Source organism: Hemicordylus capensis, chromosome 3 (assembly GCF_027244095.1).
Source record: "Hemicordylus capensis ecotype Gifberg chromosome 3, rHemCap1.1.pri, whole genome shotgun sequence".
Taxonomy (NCBI): Eukaryota; Metazoa; Chordata; class Lepidosauria; order Squamata; family Cordylidae; genus Hemicordylus; species Hemicordylus capensis.
In genome coordinates this window covers 187,843,600-187,870,858 of record NC_069659.1, presented here as the reverse complement: position 1 = coordinate 187,870,858, position 27,259 = coordinate 187,843,600, and the positions used below count along the sequence as shown (strand labels likewise).

The following is a 27,259-nucleotide window of genomic DNA, read 5'->3' as shown; positions in this document are numbered from 1 at the left end:
CCGCTGCCTGATACAACAAACAGCAGTACAGGCCCAAGGACAGAGTGCCAGCCCTGGAAGGCAAGACTGGCGAGAGGAAGAGGGGTGGGGACAGCAGGGGCCTCCATCCCATGGGGTGAGGCTGGTACAGAAGGAGAACAGAGGCAGCAACAGAGATGACAGAATGTAGGTGAGGTGACACCTGTGGTAGTGGTGGTGGGTCAACCTTCGTCAGCCTGAGGCCAATGCCTCCCCTAGCCTCCTAGGAAAGTAACTCCTGATGCCATGTTATGAGAGCATGCGTGGTGTAGTGGTTAGAGTGCTGGACTAGGACTGCAGAGACCTGAGTTCAAATCCCCACTCAGCCATCATACTTGCTGAGTGACTCTGGGCCAGTCACTTCTCTCTCAGCCTAACCTACTTCACAGGGCTGTTGTGAGGAGAAATCTAACCATGTACACCACTCTGGGCTCCTTGGAAGAAGAGAGGAATATAAATGTAATCATCATCATCATCATCATCATCACCTCCTCCTCCTCCTCCTCCTCCTGGAGATACAAGATTACAAAGATAGGATAGCTTATACTAAAGCTTGGCTAAATCACCAGCTGTTTTAGAGGGAAGTCATAGGAATAAGCCATATTTTGATTGTCCCTCTCATAGTGCTTTCAAGTCTATAGAAGATCTAGTACATATTATTATTCTGTGCCAGTTGTATAAGAGAGAAAAGGAACTACATCAGGGGCATATTTTGAGGAAATACAGGAGAACGTCAGCCAATGATGTAGTAGTTTATTTATTTTGTAGACATTACATCATGACAAAGAGTGATTATTTTCCTATTTCAGAAATCAATGTTGGAGGAAAGTTCCTGCTGTGACTTGTTGGAGGTGTGCTGAAATCTGATCTGTAAATGTTTGTCTCTTAGTCACAAGTCCACGTTAGTTCTGAGAGACTGCTGCTATCTCTTCTTCCATCATAGCCTCTTAAGAGCAACTAGGAGCCCCATTCTAAAGTAGGACTGCAAGGGCACTCTGAAAAGCATTCTTAGGGACTACCCTTCAGGTCTGTAACAGTCTTCCCCTGGAGAGCACCACAACAATAGCCTCTTTCAGAAGCAATGTAATAAATTGTTAATTTGATTGACGTTTGGTAGCTAGGTGAGCAGAGAGCATTTTAATAACTCCAATTCATTTTAATATATTGTTATTGCCACAAGCCTTCGAGGTGAGAGAAGCTACAAATCAAATTCTCTTAATTTGAATCTTGATGATTTATTGCAACTGATTCTAGCCTTCCCCCGGCCCCTGCCACGCCCCCCCCCCCCGGTGGACTAGGTAGCTAGCTACAGATAGTGATGGGTCCCAATTCCCATTGAATGCTTAATGCTCCCATTGAGTCCCATCAATGCTTAATGCTCCCATTGAAATGAGTGGAATTTAAAGTGCTCGTTTGGCTGGATTGTGCCTATTATATTTCCTCCTTAGTTAAAATGTCTTATAGTATTGCCATAATTAGATGTAATATCAATCAAGTGTCTTCCAATAATAAAAAAGCAATACGGACCCGGATCCTTTAAAATAAATGTATAAACATGGAAGACTCAATCACTGGAACTATACACATATCGCAGTGGGGTGGAATATTGCACGTCATATATTCATTTCAGTGATCCAGCCAGTTATTTGGCTGCAGACTTCTGGTATTAACTTTACTACAGAAGGCAACTCACATTATACTGATGGTTACCAACAGGTTTGTAATTAGTGGTTACAGCTCTATCCAGCTGCTTTGTCCAGCTTACAGGTTTAGAAGATTCTTCTATCTTCAGCCTGAAATAGAAAATAGCAAAAAGGGAGGGGGGGTATAGAAACATCAACCCATGCTCATGATAGGTGCAGTTACATCTGGAATATTATATATAGTTCTGATTGCTGTACCTACAAAACGATATGGTACAACTGGAAATAATGCAGACAGAGGCCTACCTAAATGATCAAAGAGCTGCTGTATCTTCCTTAAAAGGAGAGGCTAAAGTACTTGAGGCTTTTTATTTTTAAAAAGCTGACTTTTGGGAGGGTGGGGGGGGGGAACATGACAGAAATTTATAAAGTTATGAATGGTATGGACAAAGTGCAGAAAGGTTGTTCTTCCTCTATTACAATACAATAATGTTTGCGAGGGAGCAGCTGTCACCCAGTGAAAATGATCAGCAGCAAATTCAGGACCAATAAAGGGGGGGGGGGAACCCTTCATCATCACACAACAAATAATTAACTTATGGAATTTGCTGCAGCAAGGTACGGCAGTGGCTTTAAAAGATTAGACAAATTCATGGTGGAGGAAAGGTCTGTCAGTGGCTAATAGCAATGAAAGTAAATTTGAAATTCCAGATTCACAGGCAGTGAATTTCTTAATAGAAATCTGTGGTGGGGAGCCAACAGGGGAGGGAACTGTTGCCTCCATGCTGTGCTTATGGGCTTCACAAAAGTATTGTTGTAAACAGGATGCTAGACTAGATGGACCCTTGATCTAATCCAGCAGGACCTCTCATGTTCAAGGGGTTTCTTCTGGACCTATAGACTTGTACATGTCAGGGTCCCTTGTTGACAATCTCAGTTTTACAATAGCAAATATTGTTCAAGGGCTTCTTTTGTTTTTGAATAAACCTTTGGTTTTGAGTGGGTAGTGGGGTAGGATGTATGGCGCCTTCATTTCCCCTGGACAGTGGCAAGGAGTGAGGTTAGGAATTATCACAGCAGAGAACATCACACCTCCTGCATTTCATATATTCTGGGGCAGAATTTAGGTTCCCAAGAATGTCAGGTTTCATTTTGTAACAGGGTCTCAATTCTGGGCCTGACAGTACTCCCTGCCTCTTTTCTTTTTGCACTCTTACAGAGGTGCTGGACATGGGTGATGTGTCTGAGAGGAAAAAGTCAAGAAATCAGTTAGTGTTCTATCACTAATACCAGGACTAGCCTAGGAAGACAACAGGAAGAAAGAAGCATGAATGGTGTATTTTATCCGTTTGAGAATTTGCCAAGGACTCCCTGACATTCCAAACTAGGCTAACTGTGTGGCTATTTCCCAACAATCCTGAGACATTCCCAGATTTGTCTTCCATCCAGAGCCCATTTACCACATTCATTGCATACCAACACATTAGCCAAATGCCTCAGTTACTTTCAGATCCATGTGAAAACCAGGAAGTCCTAAAATCTCCAAAATCCCCTTCAGGAGATTCCTGACTTATTCATGGAATCCCTTTCTCTCATCTGGCTCCTGTCTGGCGCCTTTTGAAACTCCTTTGTTCTTTCAAGTATCACCATCACCTTCCCATTGGAAGTGTTAATGGATCGCCATTAGCACTAGAACTCAAAGCTGACCCCCTTTGCGGTTCACAAGTGGATGCACCGCATCCACCATCTGGAATGGGGTGGATGACATCATCACAAACTATGTTGTTGAGATGTCCCTTTGTGTCCCTACAACTGTACCCAATTTGGTTAATACTGGTCCAGGAATTGCAAAGCTGATACTGGTCCAGGCATTGCAAACAAACACACAGACACACACAGACACCCGAGTGATCTCATAAGCTTCCTTTTCTTAAGAAAATTAGGCTAAAAAGACAGCACAGCTGTTGTTTGCAGTTTCAAGGATTTCAGTCTGCCAGTTCTCTTTTGCAACATATCTCTCCCAGGACAGGTGTGTATAGAGGACTTTCCTCTCTTCCACAGGCCTTAGGAGTCTTTTACATGTTTCTCCTTTCCCATCCAAGGTATGTATGAGTGTGAGATTGTTTGCTTGTTTTCAGAGTACATGTTAGACCAGAAGCTTTTTGAATCTTTTATTAGGAAGAATGGGAATGGAGACCAGCCCTTCAACAGAAGCAGAATTTTCCAAGTCCTCCCCCAAATAATCTGTTTTTTCAACAGCAGAGTTGGAGAAGTAAACCAGCCCTTCTCCCTGGGGAAGGCAGTCAGTTCCTACCCAGAAAAAGAAAAGAAAAGAGGATTCCCACAGGGACCCTTGTCCCATAGGTCCACCCAAATTAATGTGCTCATGGGAATCTGAACCATTTGTAATCTAATTATGTCAGGAACTCCATCATGATAAAGGTATTTGGCATCCATAAATGGTCCATGCCCCCATGAGAGTGCAGGCAGTCTAATGGGATTGAGCAGAGAGAGGCACAAGAATCTTGGACACCAGCCAAGTTTTCATCAATTCCCCCCCTCAAGAGTATTCAAGCAGTATCCCTTTCAGTCCCAGTGAGCACCCACCACTTCCATTTAAAATCTTCTTGAGCCCCTGGTGGCGCAGTGGTAAAACTGCCGCCCTGTAACCAGAAGGTTACAAGTTCGATCCTGACCAGGGGCTCAAGGTTGACTCAGCCTTCCATCCTTCCGAGGTCGGTAAAATGAGTACCCAGAATGTTGGGGGCAATATGCTAAAATCATTGTAAACCGCTTAGAGAGCTCCGGCTATAAAGCGGTATATAAATGTAAGTGCTATTGCTATTGCTATTCTTTGATGGCAAACTCTAAGATGGTTCTCTATTCCAATGGCAGCACCCACCTGGATTGCCAAGAACCGCCTTTAGTGCAGGTTCCTAGCACCAGAATACATCAATCTCTAGTTATTTACACGGCTCTACCTTAGAATCACTCCACAGCAGGAAAGCTGATTCCCTTCTTTGAACAATGCTATTTCTCCCCAACCTTTCCTAGTTCTTTTCTACAAGCCTGTTTGGACTCTCACTTCAAATTGGTCCCACTGGAAATCCAGGTGGGGGCTGATCAGCTTTCTCTACCTGAATGGGTTTGGGTCACTTTTTCATCCCTTCTCTGTCTCCTAATCTTTCTTTCTCCATTTGTGAGGCACACAGACGCACACTCTGTCTCTCTGATCAGTCTGCCCTCTGATGTGGTGCACACTCGCTCTCCCTCCATACTCGTCAGTATTCAAGCCTCCCTCTGGCACTGCTCCTCTGACACCGATATCTCTTTTGCCTTGGCCACTTCCTTTCCTTATTCCTTCTCTAACACTGCTTTTTATTTGGCCTTGGTTGTAGCTGTGCTCTTCCATTGTCTATGAACATGTCCCTCACTTCTGTTCTTTTCCACCTTTCATAGGAGTTAATGTACATAGTTAATCCTTATGTAGAGCTAGTGGTTAGTTAGATATATATTACACACCCCCAAACCACTCCAGTCATAATAATTTGTAATAAAGATTAAGTATTACCGCCCAGTCACATATATTATCTAGCGTGTTCTGTGTCACATGTGAATACCTTGCATGTTCAAATGACTTAATAATCATTCAAGTCTAATTTTGTACTTAATAAAATATATTTTTATTTGGACTTTAAACCTGTAGTTGTCACAGACTTTTAAGAAGTCTCTAAAGACACATTTTTTCACCCAAACTTTTTAACTAGACTTGTGGTTTTAAAATCGTTTTAGGGTTTTCATTTCTGTTTTAATTTGTTTTATGTTGTTGGAAACTGCCGAGAGATTGAGGTTTGGGGTGTTGTACAATATTATTATTATTATTTATTATTTTACATTTATATCCTGCTCTCCCTCCAAGGAGCCTAGAGTGGTGTACTACATACTTGAGCTTCTCTTTCACAACAACCCTGTGAAGTAGGTTAGGCTGAGAGAGAAGTGACTGGCCCGGAGTCACCCAGCTAGTTTCATGGCTGCATGGGGATTTGAACTTGGGTCTCCCCGGTCCTAGTCCAGCACTCTAACCACTACACCACACTGGCTTCCCAATAAAGGGAAACTGCTTGTTTTATAACCATGCCTTGATCCCTAGAAAAAGAGGGGCACAACAGCACTCCCCTGTTACAATTCTTTAAAAAAACAAAACAAGTTTCTCTTATTTTTACAAGCAAAGATTGAAAATATAAAGGTAGCAAGTAGCTACTGAAGCCTCTGAAATCCAAAGGAAGCTCTGGGCACAATTTCCATGGAATGGAGGCAAGGGAGATGAAGTAGCGTATATTCTGATTTCAACAGAATAATGCAACAAAAGTATACACAGCTAAGTGTCTGTACACCCCTGCTAACTAAGCAAAAAGACCCCTTTAAAAGTGGTGATTATCTTATATTTAGCAGGGGGAGAGCAACTGGCCCTATCCAACCCTAGCACAGCATCCCTCCAGTGGCTGATGCTCATGTCTACCTTATGTGGACCATCTTATTTATGTATTATTTATTTTTCTATGTTAGCTGCCTTGGGAATTTTGTTGAAGAGTGGTATATAAAGATTTGTTGTCGTTGTCATAGGAGTATATGTGAATGTATTTACTGAAAAATCAGTACAGGTTTGCATATTGTGGGGGCAAATGTTAGTTTTTCCCCCTTCATGCAACCCTGCCTGTACTGGACAGTCTTTAGATATCATTCTCCTAAAGCCCCAGATTCATTATTTATTATGTATCTGCATGCCTGGCATAAATGACGTGTGTGTTAATGCCAGCAGCCTATTGTTTAACCTGACAGTAGAAGTATAGCTGATAGAAAAGGACTGCAGATTATACCTGTCCCACAAAGAAGTGGTATTGCTGCTCCTGGCAATATCTGAAATTCAGATTTTCTTTGTCTTTAAATTCAGCATATGTATGAGAATGTCCTTAATATATTTTGTTCTCTTGAAGATAAAGGAAGCTTCTCTCCCCCCCCCCCCCGCCCCTGCCCCCAATATCTCTCTAAAAGCCAAAGCTCAAAAGAGAGAAAATCTTTGAGTGAGCATTGGCAAAGCCCAGCCCTTCTCCCGCCTTCTCATGCAGCAATGGCAAAGAGCCTTGAACTTGGTAACAGAAGAATTATTGCACTGAAGGACTGAGAAAGATTGGGCTCACCACTGCTCCTTCATTTACTTCAACAGCAAAGGGAGATAAACTCAAACAGCCTGTAGGAATGAAGGAGCTGATTTAAGTCTATGTTTCTCAATTGAACTCTGTGTTCTTGGTCTAGATGAGATCTAACAATGTTCTGTGGGGAAAGGTGGTAATACAGAACGAGCAACACTTTCACTTCTCAGAAACTTCTAGTTAAATGAGACACACAGTATTCTTCCTCACATCCTAGAAGTAGTACAGAGCCATGCTGCCTTTCCTCTCTTCCAGTCTCCTTACTCTTCCCTTACCAAAATAAAGGGCAAATCTGCACATGTGTCCTTCAAGGTTTCAGAAAGCCAATGACTGTTTCAAATCCTACCTCACCTGCATAGATGCTGCTCTGTGCAAATCCCCTCAAGTCCCTTTCCTGACCCTACTCAAGCCCACACAAGAGCAATAGTCAGGTATCACGGCTGGCCCTGCAGTCTCCATAAATAAAATTTCAACTAAAGTGGTGAAAATGAAAATTCTATCAAAGTCTCCTCAGATGATTCTCTACATGTAGTTCACTTCTGGTCCACAGCACTTTCCCTAACCTAAATCCAAGAAATTGTTCCAGAAAATCTGGGTAAGCCTCTCTCCAGCCTCATTACTACAGACTATATTCACTTGCCATAGAGATCCACCCATCCCACATCATGTATTCCCATTCTCACAAGCAGACAATGACATGGTGAGGAAGTTGGGAAACTCCATACTTGATGGGCCTCATTATCACAATGACTGCTGCTGGAAAGTTATAACTAGGAGTCAGAAAACTCACCATAGAGATGCTGCACTCCAAAGGCAAATGTAATGTATCACCCAGGCCGAAGATTGAGAATGAAAACAGTTGAGCTAAATATCACTACCATGCAACTAAAGTAAAGTAAAGTAGTACCGTTGGTGTTGACTCCTGGTGACCACAGAGCCATGAGGTTTTCTTTGGTAGACTACAGGAGGGGTTTACCACTGCCTCCTCCTGTGCAGTGTGAGATGATGCCTTTCAACATCTTCCTATATCGCTGCTGCCTGATATAGGTGTTTCCCATAGTTTGGGAAACATACTAGCGGAGATTCGAACCAGCAACCTCCTGCTCGCTAGGCAAGTTACTCCCCACTGCACCATTAGGTGGTTACCACCACAGGTTAACCCTAGAGGTGGACATTTGCATGCTTCTTTTATATATCCTATACCCCTGCTAACAGAGCAAAGAGACACCTTTTAAAAGTGGCGATTCTCTATTTCGCAGCGGGAGAACAACAGGCTCTATATACCCATATGCTCTATATACCCATATGAACAACAGGCTCTATATACCTATATGCTCTATATATGGCTCTGCGTACCCAGAATGTTGGGGGCAATATGCTAAATCATTGTAAACCGCTTAGAGAGCTCTGGCTATAGAGCGGTATATAAATGTAAGTGCTATTGCTATTGCTATATAGCCCCAGCACAGAGAGGAGAGCTGGTCTTGTGGTAGCAAGCATGACTTGTCCCCATAGCTAAGCAGAGTCTGCCCTGGTTGCATATGAATGGGAGACTTGGTGTGTGAGCACTGCAAGATATTCCCCTCAGGGGATGGAGCCGCTCTGGGAAGAGCAGAAGGTTTCAAGTTCCCTCCCTGGCTTCTCCAAGAGAGGGCTGAGAGAGATTCCTGCGTGCAACCTTGGAGAAGCTGCTGCCAGTCTGTGAAGACAATACTGAGCTAGATGGTCCAATGGTCTGACTCAGTATATAATAATAATAAATAATAATAATTCGATTTCTATACCGCCCTTCCAAAAATGGCTCAGGCCGGTTTACAAAGAGAAATAACAAATAAGATGGCTCCCTGTCCCCAAAGGGCTCACATTCTAAAAAGAAACATAAGACACACACCAGCAACAGTCACTGGAAGTACTGTGCTGGGGGTGGATAGGGCCAGTTACTCTCCCCCTGCTAAATAAAGAGAATCACCACGGTAAAAGGTGCCTCTTTGCCCAGTTAGCAGGGGTATATGGCAGTTTCTTATGTTCATATGTTCCACAGCATCCCTCCCGTGGCTGTTGTTGGTGTCTATCTTATGTTTCTTTTTTAGATTGTGGGGACAGGGAGCCAATTTATTTATTTACATCTATGTAAACCACTTTGGGAACTTTTGTTGAAAAGATATTTGTCGTATTTGAATTCATATATCTACAGGTCTTGATGTGCTAGTATTAGGAGCACCTCTGAGTCAAGGTAAAGGACAAAAAGGCAATTTTCTTTTCTTCTGCCAACCGTTGGTCCTAACTGTCCAAGAGGAATCATTTCAAGGTCTATTCTGTACATAAAACAGAAAGTCACCCTCCCTCCAGAGAATTAAAAGAAACATACTTTTTAATTTCTAAAAGCACAATGTCTCAAGAAACACACTGTTATCACATAATGTCCCTTACACCTACCACTGGAGCTTTTCTTCTAAGCTAGCATCTCATGCACATTCCAGATTGAGTGGTGAGTCACTAGGATTTATGTTATGTTCCAGACTTTTTATTATAATGACAACAGGCATCGACCAGCATGACTGATGGCTCTGTGTGATATGGAAAGCTAGAATGGAATCAAACTGAGTGATAGATATAGAAAAACACACAGTTCTTTATGAGTATTTGATTTAGTCCCAACTTTGGGAAAGGTTTCTAGGAGTACTTAATTTTGTACCTGGCATCTTTAATAGCCTGCATTTCTCAAGCAAGAGGTTTACATATGAATAGTAACTTAGATAGATAGATAGATAGATAGATAGATAGATAGATAGATAGATAGATAGATAGATAGATAGATATGGTGTAGTGCAGTGGGTAAGAGGGCAAACTTAAGTCCAGGGTTAAAATCTCATGTCATTCTCTCAGCCTTTTCCTTTCACTGGTTCACATTCTACTCAGGGTACCCACACTGCCTTTGTCAATCTCAAATCCGCATACATGCTGCAGAAGCAGCTCCATGGCTGCATTTTCCATTGGGAGAAAGAGGGTGCAGGAAACCTGCCAGGGAGGCAGTTGGACCTTTGGATAATGAGGGAGTGAAAGGGATTATTTAGGAGGATAAGGAGGTTGGCAGAGAAGCTAAATGAGTTCTTTGCGTCTGTCTTCACAGCAGAGGATACTGAGTTTATACCTGTTCCTGAAACAGGCTTTTCAGGGATGGAGGCTAAAGAACTGAGTCAGATAGCAGTGACAAGAGATCTTCTAAACTGTCTGGAAAAACTGAAAACTAGCAAACTGCCAGGGCTGGACGGCATCCATCCAAGAGTCCTCCAAGAACTCAAATGTTAAATTGCTGACCTCCTTGCTAAAATATATAACTCATCCCTGCAATCACGCTCTGTACCAGAGGACTGGAAAGTAGCCAATGTAGCACCAATTTTCAAAAAGGGATCCAGGGGCAATGTGGGAAATTGCAGGCTGGTTAGCTTAACGTCCGTTCCAGGTGAATTGATGGAAAGCATCCTCAAGAATAAAATTGTAAAGCACATAGAAGAACAGGCCCTGCTGGGAGAGAACCAGCATGGTTTCTGCAAAGGTAAATCTTGCCTCACAAACCTTGTGGATTTCTTTGAGAGTGTCAACAAGTGTGTGGATAAGGGTGATCCAGTTGACATAGTATACCTGGACTTCCAAAAAGCTTTCAACAAAGTTCCTCATCAAAGACTCCCAAAAAAACTTAGCAGTCATGGGATAAGGGGACAAGTACATGTGTGGATTGCTAAATGGTTGAAAGACAGGAAACAGAGGGTAGGTATAAAAGGAGAGTTTTCACAATGAAAGTAAGTAAGAAGTGGGGTCCCCCATGGATCTGTACTGGGACCGGTGCTTTTTAATTTATTCACAAATCATCTAGAAGTAGGGGTAAGCAGTGAGGTGGCCAAATTTGCAGATACCAAACTCTTTCGGGTAGTGAAATCCAAAATGGATTGTGAGGAACTCCAAAAGGATCTCTCCAAACTGGGGGATTGGGCGACAAAATGACAAATGTGCTTCAATGTTGGCAAGTATAAAGTGATGCGCATTGGGACGAAAACCCCCAACTTCAAGTATATGTTGATGGGATCTGAGCTCTTGGAGACTGACCAAGAGAGGGATCTTGGGGTCATGGTGGACTCCTTGCTGAAAGTGTTGACTCAATGTGTGGCAGCTGTGAAAAAGGCCAATTCCATGCTAGGTATCATTAGGACGGGGATTAAAAATTAAACTGCTAATATTATAATGCCCTTACACAAAATTATGGTGTGGCCACACCTGGAGTACTGTGTCACCACTTCTAAAAAAGGACATTGTAGAACTGGAAAAAATGCAGAAGAAGGCAACCAAGATGATCAGGGGCATACAGCACCTTCCTTATTAATTATTATTATTATTATTATTACATTTATATCCCACTCTTCCTCTAAAGAGCCCAGAGTGGTGTACTACATACTTAAGTTTCTCTTCACAACAACCCTATGAAGTAGGTTAAGCCTAAGAGAGAAGTGACTGGCCCAGAGTCACCCAGCAAGTATCATGGCTGAATGGGGATTTATGAGGCAAGGTTACAATATCTGGGGCTATTTAGTTTAGAAAAAAGAAGACTGCGAGGAGACATGCTAGACGTCTATAAAATCATGCATAGAGTGGAGAAAGTGGATAGAGAGAAATTGTTCTTCCTCTCACATAACACTAGAACCAGGGGTCATCCCATGAAATTGATTGCTGGGAAATCTAGGACCAGCAAACGGAAGTACTTTTTCACACAACACATAATCCACTTGTGGAATTCTCTGCCACGAGATGTGGTGACAGCCAACAACCTGGATGGCTTTAAGAGGGACTTGGATAGCTTCATGGAGGAGAGGTCTATCATTGGCTACTAGTTGGAGGGCTATGGGCCGCCTCCAGCCTCAAAGGCAGGATGCCTCTGAGTACCAGTTGCAGGGGAGTAACAGCAGGAGAGAGGGCATGCCTCAACTCCTGCCTGTAGGCTTGCAGTGGCACCTGGTGGGCCACTGTGTGAAACAGGATGCTGGACTAGATGGGCCTTGGGCCTGATCCAGCAGGGCTGTTCTTATGTTCTAGGGTGCAGTGGAAGATGGTCACTTCCATGCTCACATCATTTTTAGTAGCCATGGAGCTGCAAAAGCAGTGTGTATCTGTATTTGAGACGTATGCAGGCATGGATGCCACACTGTTAGAAAAACAGGCCCCTGTGCAGTATATAAGTTACTATGTAATAAAGCCACTGGAAGAATTTTCTTGATAATGTATATAAAGTGCATTGAACATTCAAAAAGCTCTCTATAAATACTGCTAAATGTACTACTACAATGGACTTTCCAGAACAGAAAACAAGCCATGGTATCTTTTGGTAAACTTCTCACTTTAGCAACCTAGAAACTTAAAGTACATGGAGATAAGAATTTGAATAACCCCATAGAGTTCAGTGAGACCGAGGTTGCATTTAGGCACAGAATTCAACCTTCCTTGACCCTGTTGAACCTAATGTGATGTTTGAAGAGAGCACACACTGCATGATGGAGTGAAATGCAGAAATCAGTATCCCAGTAGAGAAATAAAGCAGAGAGGTTTAAATGGCAAAATATAATCACTGTTATGGCCATCAGCACCCATCACAAGAAGGGATTACAGTGAAGCAAGGAAAATCTTCAAAGGCACTTTGCACCTTAATACTCACATGACATAAAAAGGGAAGGCCATAAGGAACAACCAGTGGGTCAGGCACAAAAGGATGCCTGTCTGTACACTACCGTAAAAGCACACTTTGTTCCTAGTGAAATAGTGAAATTTCTTCACTATTTGACCCTTCCCCTTTTTATCTTCCATTTACCTATGCATCATCTTGCTCTGCCAGTACTGTCCTCTTGGAAAAATCTTGGGTTTGCCTTCTCTTTCACACCACTATCCTCTCTCCTTTGTTGCCTCTCTTCACTCTCTCTCAGCATCCGCATCTCTCTCTCTTGGCAACTGCTTAAACAGCATCCACACACCTCTCCGTCCGTTCTCTAACCTCTGCCTCTCCCCTTCCTCCTTCCTTATGGTCTTGTCTTTTAAACTGTGGGCAGGGCAGCACCTGGCTTTTGAGCCAATATTTATTAGCGTAACTTATTATAGTTTATTTTTACACACACACCACAGTATACGCATACTGGGTCCTGCAGATGCCATGGCTATCCAGCTCTTCCTCCAGACCCTGCTCATGGAGAGAAACAAGTGACACAGCAACAGGAAATAGGAATAATGAAAGACAAGACTAGGGACAACAAGGTGATAAGATATAGCTGGTGGCAATAGGTGTTAACAATACCTTGGTAGTTCTGTGTGAAAGCTATCCATGCTTGGCCTCAAACAGCAATGCCAATTAAAAACAGCATGGCAGCTAGTTGTTGTTATGACAATCAGCGTCAGACTTCTAGTAACAATGATACCAGGAGAAATCCCAGCTCACCTTCATTGCTTAACTGCAGAGCGGTATGCTCAAGGGTTAAGCATAAAGTAAGACAGCCCCCACCCCTGCTCATGCCCATATGCCATACTCTCTCCTCTGTCTGCCTCCCCTGAGTGATGCAGGCCGTCCTCTCTCATTAATCCTACACTACAGACAGAATGTAGTCACTGCCCTTCACAGGGTACAGCCTTTACTAGTATGTTACATTTCCCCACAATTGGGAATATAGCCCTACTCTCCCACAATAGAATAAGAAAGACTTGCCAAGGAGGGAGGGAGAGAGAGAGAGCACACACCCAGAACATGGAACAAGAAAAGCACAATCTCCACCACGGAGGAAACCCAGGCTGGCTATATACATGATAAGTAGCAGTAGCAGAAGCAGAAGCACTCCTACAGCAAACACACTATGATGCGTGCTCAGATCGTGTTTCAGGCGATAACAAGGCTGGAACTGTGGATACCTCCCTCTCCTTGTTTTGCTAAAGGGACTACAAGTGGAACAAGACGCTCCCTGCAGGAGTTTATTCCTTCCTGCTCAACTCCTGCAGGGATCTTTTCAGTCCACTCTTGGCATTTCAGAGTTCTTTGTGCTTGTAGCAAAACAAGGAGAAGGATGTAGTCACAGTTCCAACGCTTTGTTCAGGCAGGTTTGCACAGGAGGGACATTTCCCTCATTTTGACAGTGGCACACAAGAGGTGTCTAGGCATAAACCTGGGAGTAACGCATCATTATTTTCAATAATGCTTTGGGATTGTAGTAAAGATGAGAAAGTCTTGCAGTTACTGCCACACCGTACAAATGTACAAAGACTCCCCCCTCTGCCTGTTTGAATTATATCCTATTCCTCTTTTGGGAAATGCTGAGCAGCTTACATGGAACCTGCAATACGAGCATTCCTTCTGACTTATAGGGACATTCACATGAGAGAACAGGGTAACACTGGAACCTGAACAGTAAGAGCTGTTCTCTTCTCAATCCACTGAAATGAACACTCACAGAAAACTATCACAGCAGGAAATGAAAGTGCTGGCATATGGGGGGAAATTGTGCACCCAAATTGTGCACCCCTAACTGCAACGAGATGTCCATCAGACAGTCCTTGCTCACCTTGGGTCAGCAGATTAAGAGATCCTATGTTTGGGAAGCCAAACAAGGACCATCTAGGGACAGCCAAGTCCTTCTTTCCCATAATGCCTTTAAACCATAACACCCTCCACAAAAAGAAAAGGGAAGCAACAACCAGAATTACCTTCCCAAACAAATAACCAACCAACTTCATTCTAAACTTTTGCTGAAGAGTTGAAATAAGATGCTCCTGAGCCAAACTCCAGTAAGAATGCTACTTCCAAGTCAGTGACATTTCTGCCAAGCTTTTAAAATCCAGCCCCAGCAGGACAGACCAAAGCATTTTGCTGCCTGAGGCGAAAGAAAAGGACACTCCTCTCCTACCCAGCTGGGTGAGTGCTCAGCATTCTCAGGCCCTATGCCACCAACCCAGGAAGCAGTGGCAGAAGAGCAGCAGCAGCAAAGTGTGCCATCTAGTCAGTGTTGACTCCTGGCGACCACAGAGCCCTGTGGTTGTCTTTGGTAGAATACAGGAGGGGTTTACCATTGCCATCTCCTGCGCAGTACGAGATGATGCCTTTCAGCATCTTCATGAGGAGAGTTGGTCTTGTGGTAGTAAGCCTGCTAAACAGGGCCCACCCTGATTGCATATGAAAGGGAGACTGAGCACTGTAAGATATCCCCTCAGGGGATGGAGCTGCTCTGGGAGGAGCAGAAGGTTTCAAGTTCCCTCCCTGGCTTCTCCAAGAGAGGACTGAGAGAGATTCCTGCCTGCAACCTTGGAGAAGCTGCTGCCAGTCTGTGTAGACAATACTGAGCTAGATGGACCAATGGTCTGACTAACTATTTGGCAGCTTCCTATGTTCCAGCCAGTGTGGTGTAGTGGTTAGAGTCCTGGACTAGAAACGGGGAGACCCGAGTTCAAATCCCCATTCAGCCATGAGACTAGGTGGGTGACTCTGGGCCAGTCACTTCTCTCTCAGCCTAACCTACTTCATAGGGTTGTTGTGAAAGAGAAACTCAAGTATGTAGTACACCACTCTGGGCTCCTTGGAAGAAGAGCGGGATATAAATGTAATAATAATAATAATAAAAGTAATAAGAGGGTAGATACTCAACCTGCCTTCATCTCACGGTTTATAGCGAACAAGATTGCTTTGCTATTCCTCCTACCTCACACAGAAATAAATCTAGGACATCCACTCTGTATATGCCAATCCTCTTCTTGGATTGGCATACACAGACTGCGTGTCCTGGGTTTGTTTCTGCATATGTATTTGCACTGGATATAAACTCCATGGATGTGCCTCAATTATTCAGTAACAGTTCACCACAGATTGTGAGCCCTTTGGGGACAGGGATCCATCTTATTTATTTATTATTTCTCTCTGTAAACCGCCCTGAGCCATTTTTGGAAGGGCGGTATAGAAATTGAATTAACAAACAAACAAACAAACAAACAGGCTATGTTGAGCTTCTACCCTCACAGTCTCATCTCTAACACCTGCCATTTCCTAACTCCAGAGTTAGCTATACCCATACATATATGACTAGTCATTGACCATAATAAAGTTGATCTCATGCTCCATATGTATCCATCTGGTTAGCCCCTGGCTTTAAGTATATATTGCCGGGGGGCGGGGGGGGGATTCAATTTCACACAAGGAAGAAGGAATGTCATGCCAGATGAGGAGGCTCCACAGTTCCAGAACTGTAAAAGTTCTGCAGCCCAGTACAAAAAGTGAGGACTCTTAAAATACCATTACCATAGCAGAGAACAAGTAAATGCCTTCATGAATGTAGCATTCACATACACATCTTTCAGAGAAATCCTATTATAGAGCTTCCTGTTTGGGAAGCCAGAGAATACATGTTTCAGCCATTTGTAAAATCGTGTTTGGGGATTTGTCATATCAAATGAATTTATAATCAAATCTTCTTCCGCTATTATTTAATAATAGCACAGGCAAGTTTTGAAAAAGCCTGGATCAAGTACACAAGAACCTGGTTCTGTTCAGATGGTAGCAGTCTTCCCTTTGAAGTATCTACTCATGGGGGGAAGAGGAGTCATATTGTAATATATTGAAACACTTGGCTTTACGTCCAATTCCCTGAAAATGAACTCCCTGAAACAACACCACTCAATACTTAATCCTTTTTACAGTATGTCTACTTATTGCTTTTATTTATTTTATTTTTCAAATTTGTAGACTGCCTCAAACTTCTGTCTCTGGGAGTTTTATCTAGAGCGATAGAGATAAACCATCTCTGGGCCATTTATCTTTTATCTATAATTCACTTTTCAACATCTTGGCTTCCAAAGCACCTTGCAATTAAAATAAATTAAAATATAAGATACTAGGAATATGGGAGGGTGGTATCTGCAGCTCACGAGTCTCACTTCAGGGTCTTAGTTGCTTGCATTTTGCGTTACTCTGTTCAAAAGCAGATTTGAAAACTATTCATACTTTTGCATTTTCAGTTAAAAGCCCATTGTTAGAGTTCATCTCCCAATGCAGGCACAGAGCTGTGCAGCTCTTTTTCCCCAATACAATGGAAGTATCTTCAAATACAACAGCATCTAATTGTGTTTTTTGTGTCCTCTCTTTGATAAAGCCTTTGAAAGACAGGTTACACTTTTTTTCCTTAATCATAAACTGCATGCACATCTTATATCCTGCAGACAACGCAGTAGTCTAAAGCATGTATGGGATACCATGCACGGCACAGGTAAACATCCAATTGAGAGACCTAGCAGCTATTAGGACAAGATTTAAAAAAAAAAAATAGGACAAGATTTTTTTTATTGAACCAACAAACTACCAAAGCATACAGTACATTGCCAAAGCACAATTATATACAAAGTGGTTGTTTGTACATGATATATCTACAAAGATTTACACACAAGGATTTGGAAACTCACAAGGTTATGAAGTATATGCAGGCAGTACTGTAACTCGGGGGTTCAAGGCACACCAGGTAATCAGGGGGGTTACGTCCGACGTCCATTTCCACAATTTGTCCCATTGCTGTTTAGAAGAGATACTCTTGTCTTTTTGCACATAACCATACAAACTTTTCCAGAAGAGATTTACTGTCTCATCTGTGTGAACCTCTTGGTCGCGTCTTCCCTCCCTATTCCTATGCAGCATTGCATAAATGACATACAGTTTTACTAACCTGATTATGAGAAGGGGGACGTTCCAATTCCCTAGTATGAGGGCACCCGTTCCATCCTGTTTCCTTGAAGGTTTCTTTCTGGGACCTCGAAAGGAGGTTCTATCGCTCAAACCTGAGGTTAGTTCTTCCCAAGTCTGTTTTTCCAAATCAGGCCACTCTAACAGCTTGCTTACTCCCTGCCACACTCTTTTGGCTACCACACACTCTTTTAAGAAATGTGAGTGGGTTTCCCTGAATGTTTTACCTAGCACACTAGCTTTCTGTTTGCAGGTGATTTTAGGGCATTCATGCTGGTCCTCTGGGAGCCATGGCTTAGCCGCCTTAAGTGGCAGTACTTGATGGTATAAGCGCCACCTTGTTTCCCATAAATGGAAAGGGACTTTTTTCTCCTTAAAGAGAGCTTGATCGGGTTGCAACAAGTACTGTGAAGTGCTATTAGGGCCTGGTGGAAAACCAAAAAGCACTTCATCCAGTATAGGAAAAACACTACACAGTATCCCTGAAGTTCCACTGATGTCATTTCCTGGTTTATTTCATGGCCAAAGGGTACTGCTTTGTACAAAGGTAAGAACTCCAAGTCAAATGAGTGAATGAACCATAGATCAACTAACAGAAAAGTTGATTATAGACTGTTACGAAAGGGGATGGATGGGCAAGAAAGACTAATACTGCATACTAAAATGCAAACAAGTGCCCTAATTCAAACTCTACCTGACCCTACGGAGTGTAAATGTCCTTTGAGGATAAGGCAAATAGAGAACAGCAGACTTTACATAAAGGAGACTTTACGTTAAACTTTTCTTTGGACAAAGTTTGGCACTGAGATGAAAAGGATATTTATTCTGACAGAACTAGAAACCAAGTGGTTCCAAGTACATAATAGTCAGGAAAGACAGTTTAATGACTTTGCATCTTCTGCCATCAGCTCTCAACTGAGTCACAAAAATCCAAAGGTATTTGGATTTGTCAGGTATTTGTTCTTTAAAATACAACTTTACAAAAATATTTTTCTCACTTTTTGTAGGAATGTAGCACAAGTATTATGCTAGAATTTAAAGACAGAGCAAGGTTCTTTTTCACACTCTCTTCTTGACAAGGATGTAATTTCTCAGCTCTGGCAATGCTTGCCTCTTCCCTGAACAGAATGATGAATGTGTGATAATTGCTTGGCCTCTGTAAAGGGCTCAGCTCTGTGGAGAGCTTTTGGCCTTGAGGAACACATTTGCGGAAGGGCTACAAAACACACAGAAGCTAAAACCAGTTCACATTTTTAAAAAGGAGTAAATTACAAACACCAGGGATGTGTGCTTTTCTTCCCAGCAGTTGTTGAAGCCCTGGCCAGCTAAAGAGTCCAACAATCCAGATGTAGGAGGATTTGTTTCTTCCAATAAACCATTAGGGGGAAACCAGGGCCCTTTCATTATTACTATTTACCTTGATTTTCATCCATCATATCCAGCAGATGGACAGGCATGTTACCAACGTATTACATCTCTATGGAGTACGAAGGGTAAAGACCAGTACAGATGATGTTTTACCAGTCCACATGATTAGCTAGAGGATACTCTGAGAGCAGCCAATCCTGACATCCTCCACAGACAACAGCCTCCCTGCACATCCCTTAATTGCATGGGGAAGGTTATTCATCCAAATGGCATCTCTACATGCTGAAAAGGAGTTGGAAAGACATGTTCTTGCTGTATCCTCTTTCCAATTGTGCAGGCACGGAATGTATTTTCTGTACTAGCCCTTTGTTAGGGAGTCCTAGAGCCAGTGTGGTGTAGTGGTTAGAGTGCTGGACTAGGGCTGGGGAGATCCGAGTTCAGTTCCCCATTCAGCCATGAAACTAGCTGGGTGACTCTGGACCAGTCACTTCTCTCTCAGCCTAACCTACTTCACAGGGTTGTTGTGAAAGAGAAACTTAAGTATGTAGTACACCGCTCTGGGCTCCTTGGAGGAAGAGCGGGATATAAATGTAATAATAACGATAATAATTATTATAGCAAGTTCTCTAGAATCCAAAACAGGATCAGGTTTACTAAACAAAATCACAGCTACAATCAATAGCTTTTCAAAACCCATTGGGGAAAAATTATGTGATATGGTAACTTGATCTATGCCCACTAACTGGGCAAAGAGGTGGTTCCTTTATATTTAGCAGAGAGATAGCAACTATTCCTATTCAATGCAGCATAGCAGCTGTCACAGTGGCTGTTGCAGGTGTGTTTAGCTTTAGATCGAGAGCCCCTTAGGGGTAGGAAACCATATTCTCATTCACTGGGTGATGTAAATCACTTTGAGAAATGGATAAAAGCAGTATATAAATAAGGAGTATGAAAAATTGATCATCTTTTAAAAAGGGTTTTTATACCACTTTTCAACAAAAAGGTTTCTCAAATCGGTTTACGTAGCAAAAGATATAAGAAAATGGATCCGGACTGTGGCTGAGGGATACTGGTGAGGCTTGCAGTAATCCAGACAAGAGAACACAGCCATAGGCAGCTCACTGTGGATTCAGGCTGGATACAGGGCATCCAGGAGCAACACTCAAGGCTGATGCTTTAGCAATGATCTGGAGTCAACTAAGGGCTTAAATAGTACTGCTGGCAGGTTGACTTTATCATCTATACCCCCCTCCCTCCCTGAAAAAGCAGTTATTTAAAAGGGGCTGTCCTACTTCTCAGTTTCAGCAGACCTTTGGCTGCCCCCAAAGACTTGGGGAGGAGCAGGGTGATATCAGAATGGAGGCCAAAGGTGCATGGAAGTTGGCAACACCTGCCCCCACCAAGAAACAGTACCCTCAAATTACTAGTGGGGTAGCAAGGAATGCCCTCCTTTATTGCTATATGTTCTGGGGAGTCAACCTCTAAATCAGAGGACAGAGGCAGGGCTATCTCCTCTGGTTGTGTGCAGGTGGAAGCATTGTTAAATTCTAGGGCTCCCCTTCCATAAGACAGGATGGCTCTTGCTGCAGAAAGTTCCTGCATCCAGTTTTCTCTCATCTTGTGTGTCCTCAAACTGCTCCTCTAACAGTAGGGGGTTCAACTCATGTGCCATGCCAATAAAAAATAATAATCTCTGGCATAATTAATCATGCACAATACTTGAGAAGCCCTGGTTTGACCATTGCATTACAGTCTTCTACCTCTACCATTCATTCATTCATTCATTCATTCACTCTCTCTCTCTCTCTCTCTCTCTCACACACACACACACACACACACACACACACACAGAGTGGGGGGGTTGATCAGGTGTTTGTACATGAGAGAGAGAGAAAGTTCATTTTGAATTTGCACACCAACTTTCATTCTGGTCTCTCAGTCTTCAAGGGAGATATTATATTGCACACTTTAACCCTTCTTTCCTACTTCCCTTGAAAATGGGTGTCTGCTGTGAGTGGTAGAATTCAAACCTGATATATAGACCAGTGTCCCAAATGTACACATATAATTTTATTCAGATATCTTGAGGCTTAACTAGTTATGAGGCAGGAAATAGGATCTTCAAATTAACTGTAGCTGGGTGGAGAACTCAAATCATAATTGAACTGACATGCTGGAAGTGAAGGGCAGGTAGTTTTCCCCCTTTGTTTTTCCCCCTCTTTTAAGCTACCTAGTTCCTATTTACCCTGTGTGGAGAAAACATACAGGTCTGATTCTCACCCATCTCCAGCTACTTAGCATGGCTTTCCATTTTCAAGGCAAACTATTTGCCTTGAAAATGGAAAGCCATGCTAAGTAGCTGGAGATGGGTGAGAATCAGACCTGTATGTTTCCTCCACACAGGGTAAGAGAACTAATATAATATATTTTGCATTTTCATTATTCCCTTGGAAATAGAGGGTGTCAAGTAGATATTTGAATTTAATACATACAATCAAGTCTTGAGTGTGTACCAAATTTCATTCTGAATGTTCAAGTGCATTATCCTACTACAAAGCTAACTGAATGCCCAACAGGCTAATTAAACCAATTAAAATCCTTTTAAACACATTGTCATAAAATTTTAAGATAAATGTTCCAGAGCTCCCAGAATATTTACATAACAAATGGAATTCCCAAAACAGTTTGAAGAGAAAGGTAGAAAAGGAGAAGCTTCTTTATTATTTAAAATTATGAAAATCTTAATACATCAGTCCTTGAAGTACAATTCACAATATGTGAATTAGAGGACTTTAAAGTCTAATTGTAAACCAGACATTCACTTCTTGCCTGTGATAAGTAAAAATAGCAGTAAGGCTGTACCTGAAGGCAATATGCAGAGCACTGCAGTGGTATCTCACTGCTTTTTACTGTCAGGGAAAGTAAGAACAGCTTGCAAGTGGAGGCAGAAACAGATTTATACAGAGAGGACACTTATATACAGAGAGTAACAGTCCTAAAGAGCCCAATGTGCTTCTGACCACAGAGCAACAGCGGGAGGAGCAGGGTGATATCAGAATGGAGGCCAAAAGAGCATGGAAGTTGGCAACACCTGCCCCACCAAGAAACACTACCCTCAAATTACTAGTAAGGAAATATCTTCAAAATCTAGTCTAGAAGTCCTACAGAGTAACTTCATCTTTCTAAGCTCAGAGTCAAGTACCCAACCTCTGGAGGGGAAAGTAGTAATTTGTCAGTAATTTTGCCATTGTGAGAACTTATTAACACTCCCATTTGGACATTTCATCTCTGATCACTCAGAAAGAGTCTCTTTTAAGGATCACTTCTAAGGGCCAGTACACTGACTTTTCTTTTTCTTTTTCTTTTTTGCTGACTACCGCTGATGTCCCAACAGCACTACCTGCTAAAGTCATCTCCCTCTGCTAGTGGTGAAAAGAGGCCTGGGTAGAAAGTCCAGCTGAGGACAACTCTTTCAATCCCTTACAACACTGGAATTATCTTCAGCTGCAGCAAGATAGGGATGATGACAGTTTAAACACTCCTGTTGGGTGGGGGGACTTGGGGAAAAGCAAAGCATTTCTCACCATTATCTTAGTAAAGCAACAATGCTATTAAATCCAAGCCTAAACAGTGAAAACTAGTAACACCAACATGCATACATGTATCTAATTGTGCATTTACCCAAATAGCCAGTAAGTTCTTGGCCCAAGTACATCAGACACTGTCATGAATAGCCTTCAAAGAATTAAGTCAAAACCTAAAAGGTTCACAACGTGGCATAGGACAGGTGCAGGAGGGGGGGTGGTTTAGCCTTGTTCTTGGCTCCTTTGTTATTTTTAAGGCTCCCATGTTGGAGTGGTTCAGCCAATGAGCATAGTCCCTAAAGCACTATAAACAGAAGCTGTCTTCTATTATATTAGACCATGGGGAGATCTAACCAAGTATTTACAGTGACCGGAGGCAGCCCTCTAAGGTCTCAGACAGAAGTCCTTCCCAGCATGGGCGTAACTACTATTAGGCAAGGGGAGGCGGTTGCCTGGGGGCCCCCCAGAGACAAGTCACATGACTATATATTGCGAAGTGTGTGGGGGTGTGCGTATCAGCAAGGGGCCCATTTTAAAATTTTGTCTCTGGGCCCACTCCAGCCTTGTTACGCCCCTGCTTCCCAGTCCTGCTATCCAACATCCTTTAACTGAAATTGTTGGGGATTGTGTCTAGGACTTCCTGCATGAAACACATGGGTTCTAAAACAGAACCACCAATAAGCAAAGAAAAGTATAGCCTTCAAATAGTCACATCACGGCAGAGGCAATACCCAACAGGTGCCTGTGTCACTACCACAACCCCAAGGCTACAGAACCTGGAGAAGAATTTCATCTTCCTCAATACAAGGTAATGCACTTAGAGCCCTTAGAAAAACCTTAAGAGTTGGAAAAGAGTTTAAGAGTTTTTATCCATGTATAGTTTCTGTATTTGTCTATTATATATTTTAATATCAGACTGTTTTTATATTTTTAGCTAAATACTTTAAATTCATTTTTATTATGTGTTTTAACTTTTGTAAACCGCCTTGAGATTGTTTTTAATGAAAGGCGATATATAAAATCTAACACTCAGTCAGTCAATCAATCAATAAAAGGACCTTGGAGGTCTTCTAGTCCAATCCCCAGTTCAGAGCAGGAATCTAGCACAGGGGTGAACAAACTTAAGGTTCTGCACTGCTGTTGAACCACAACTCCCATGTTCCCCACCTACAAGGAATTGTGGCTTGGGATAATGGGAGCTGTAGTCCAACAACAGTTGGAGAGCCTCATGCTGCCCACCCCGCTATGCTGCAGCATCCATGACATGTGGCCATTAAGCCTCTGTTTGAAAACCTTTTGAGGAGAAGAGCCCACCACTGTACAGGGCAGACTGTTTTACTGTCAAACAGCTGTGCCAGGGGATTTTCCTCTTAGAGTTTGGAAATTCAGCCCAATGTCTAGCTTAGGTCTGCTTCCTTGTAATTGCAACTCATTGGTTCTAGTCCTGGTCTCAGGAGCAACAGAGAACATATAAGTCAGCCCTCCAAATATTTGAAGATGGCGATCATCATATCTCCCTCCGCCTCCCAGTCTTCTCTTCTCCAGGCTAAGCATAGCCAGACTTCTCAACTGTCTTAGTTTCCCTCCACCGAACCTGTTCCAGTTTATCAATGTCTCTTTAAAATGCAGTGCCCAGAACTGGATGCAGTATTCCAAGAGAGGTCTGACCAAAACAGGAAAAAGTAGAACTAATACTTAATAATAATACACTTTGTTAGCCGCCCCATAACAAATTGCCCTCTGGGCAGCTCACAACACAACATTAACACATGAAATAAAAATATATAACACAGTAAATCATAACAGACCAAAGGGGGGGGGGAGGAGATACAAAATACAATACAAAGCAATTTTAAACCTCCTTTAAAATCAGTTTAAAAAATCAAATCTGAGAGTCAGCATTTAAAAAGGCCTGACTGCAGTGTACCCTCTAACAGGGAAGAGAGGGCTGAGAGAGATTCCTGCCTACAACCTTGGAGAAGCATCTGCCAGTCTGTGAAGACAATACTGAGCTAGATAGACCAATGGTCTGACTCAGTAGATGGCAGCTTCTAAGGATGTGCAAAAAAATTCGGGCACAGATCAATCTGTGCCCGAAACGAGCAATTTCAGGTGATTTGGGTCCGAACCGAATCACCCCCGCTGTCCCCCGATATTTTTTGGGGCCGAGCCGAATCATCCCTGATTCGTGCCTGAAAAATTAGGGTGATTCAGGATGACGTCTCTTTGAATTTCCCGCCTTTTTGCCTCCATTGATTTGAATGCAAAAAGGTCTGATGTGACGTCAGCTCGAATTTCGGGTCCCAGGAGCAAAATAGTGGGGTGGGGTGGTAGTGCCTAATGGATGGAGGCTACCACCCAAATTTCAGGGGAATTGGGCAAAGGGCTGATTTTTGGGGAATTTTTGAAGTTTTAGTGTCTTTGGGGCAGTTCGGGGGCATAGCGTGGGATCTGGGCAAAAAGAGTGGGGTGGGGTGGTAGTGCCTAATGGGTGGAGGCTACCACCCCAATTTCAGAGTGATTGGGCAGAGGGCTGATTTTTGGGGAATTGTTGAAGTTTACGCGTCTTTAAGGTTTTTCCCCATAGAGAAGCATTGAGGTGTCAGCAAATGTATAGCTTCACGCGGGGGGCAAAGGGGTGGCCTAGAGCAGTGTGGGGTTGGTGGTAGTGCCAGGTAGGGTCAAGGAAGCTACCTGAATTTTTTCAAAGGATTTGGGCAGAGGGCTGATTTTTGGGAATTGTTAAAGTTTACGCGTCTTTAAGGCTTTTCCTCATAGGGTATACATGGAGCTTTCAGCAGCCCCATAACTGCACTTGGGGGGTGCTGGGGTGGCCCAGAGCGAGTGGTAGTGTAGTGCACATAGGGTGCCAACCACCCCCATGGGTTTCTAACCCATGGAGTACAGGGTTCTGTTGTTTCAGAGGTATTCTGAGTGTGGATTCTATGATAGCAAATTAGAGTGGATTCATGGTGTTTCATTGAAAATCTCATTTGCTGACACCTCAATGCTTCTCTATGGGGAAAAACCTTAAAGACGCGTAAACTTCAACAATTCCTTCAACAAAACTTCAACAAAATCAGGGGGCATAGCGTGGGATGCTATGCCCCCGATTGTTGAATAAATTCAACAAAAATCAGCCCTCTGCCCAATCACTCTGAAATTGGGGTGGTAGCCTCCACCCATTAGGCACTACCACCCCACCCCACTCTTTTTGCCCAGATCCCACGCTATGCCCCCGATCTGCCCCAAAGACACGAAAACTTCAAAAATTCCCCAAAAATCAGCCCTTTGCCCAATTCCCCTGAAATTTGGGTGGTAGCCTCCAACCATTGGGCACTACCACACCACACCACCATTTTGCCCCTGGGACCTGTTTTTCTTACCCGAATCGATTCAGATCCAGATTTAATCCGAATCCGAACCGAATCAGGGGTGATTCGGGTAGCCCAGATTCCGGCACAGAACAGAACGGGGGTGATTCGGTTCGGATCCCGGACCGAATCACCGAAAACCTGAATTGCACACCCCTAGCAGCTTCCTATGTCTCTATGATTCCCAGATGTTGTTGACTACAACTCCCAGAATCCCCAGCTAGTTTTTGGTTGGGGATTCTGGGAGCTAATCCCTGTTACAGGGAACTCTGCCTGAGTGAACAAAACGGTCTTTACCTGGTATCTAAAATGATAAAATCAGGCGAACCTCACTGGGGAGGCTATTCCATAAATGGGGTTCAACCACCAAAAAAGTCCTTTCCCTAGACACCCACCTCACCTTGTTTGGCAGGGGCATTCAGAGGAGGACCTCCAAAGAAGATCTGGATCTTAAGGCCCGCTTCTCATGATATGGACATTAAGCTTCTGTTAATGCAGCCAAGATAGCAATTTTTCAGCTGCTGGCTCACATTCAACTTATGGTCCACTAAGATACCTAGATCCTTCCTGAACTACTACCAAACCAGTCCGTGACAGTCTCCCCCATCCTACACTCATACATTCATACAAATGCAATATCCCAACAATCAAAATACTACCTTAAGAATTCTGGATTTTGTGCAGCAGGTGAGAAACTATGCATTTATTGCATTAAAAACATCAATGTAGAAAAAACCCTTTAGCAATTTTTCTTTGAATAGAATGATATGATTACAAGTTAGGGTTATCAAATAGCAACAGGACTGGCTTGTTACAAGCTGTTGTATGCCTTAATAATACTTCACAGGAGGTGGGAAATCTCACAGACACAGCTGCTACCCACTCCAAAACACAGCAACCTGGCTATTCTGTTCTCTTTTTCTCTCACAAAATTCCTACTGAGAATTATTTTCCAAAATCCGACACACAAAGAAAGTTAAAAAATGTGTTATAACTGTTTAGTAGGGATTTTTTTTTGGCTAAAATAGAACGAGCACAGAAGACATCTAACTACACTCTTATTTCTGATACACAGATGAAAAAGGGTAAAAGTGGTTCCATGCTAACAACTTAATGAAATATATTTCTGTGCTGCTTCAGAACTTGCACTGAGAAATTCTCCAGGGACTTAATTAGGAATATTTTATCAAAAGGATGTTGCCTCATGACAGTGCTGTAACAAGCCAAAGAAAGACTGCATGAGACTCAGAGACACTTCCAAAATGGTGGTTTTAGTATGTATAAAACACACACATCAACTGGCGGGCGGGGCGGGGGGGGGGGG

General features: G+C 42.9%; 1 protein-coding gene across 3 annotated transcripts in view; it reads right to left on the bottom strand.

Annotated features, from left to right (window-relative positions):
- GTF2F2 (general transcription factor IIF subunit 2) overlaps positions 1 to 27,259 on the bottom strand; it is a 115,692-nt gene that overhangs the window by 30,425 nt on the left and 58,008 nt on the right. For all 3 annotated transcript variants that reach the window (XM_053305685.1, XM_053305684.1, XM_053305686.1), the window contains one exon: positions 1,712 to 1,811. In XM_053305685.1, coding sequence (XP_053161660.1) covers positions 1,712 to 1,811 — 100 coding nt within the window. The remainder of the gene's footprint in view (positions 1 to 1,711; positions 1,812 to 27,259) is intronic.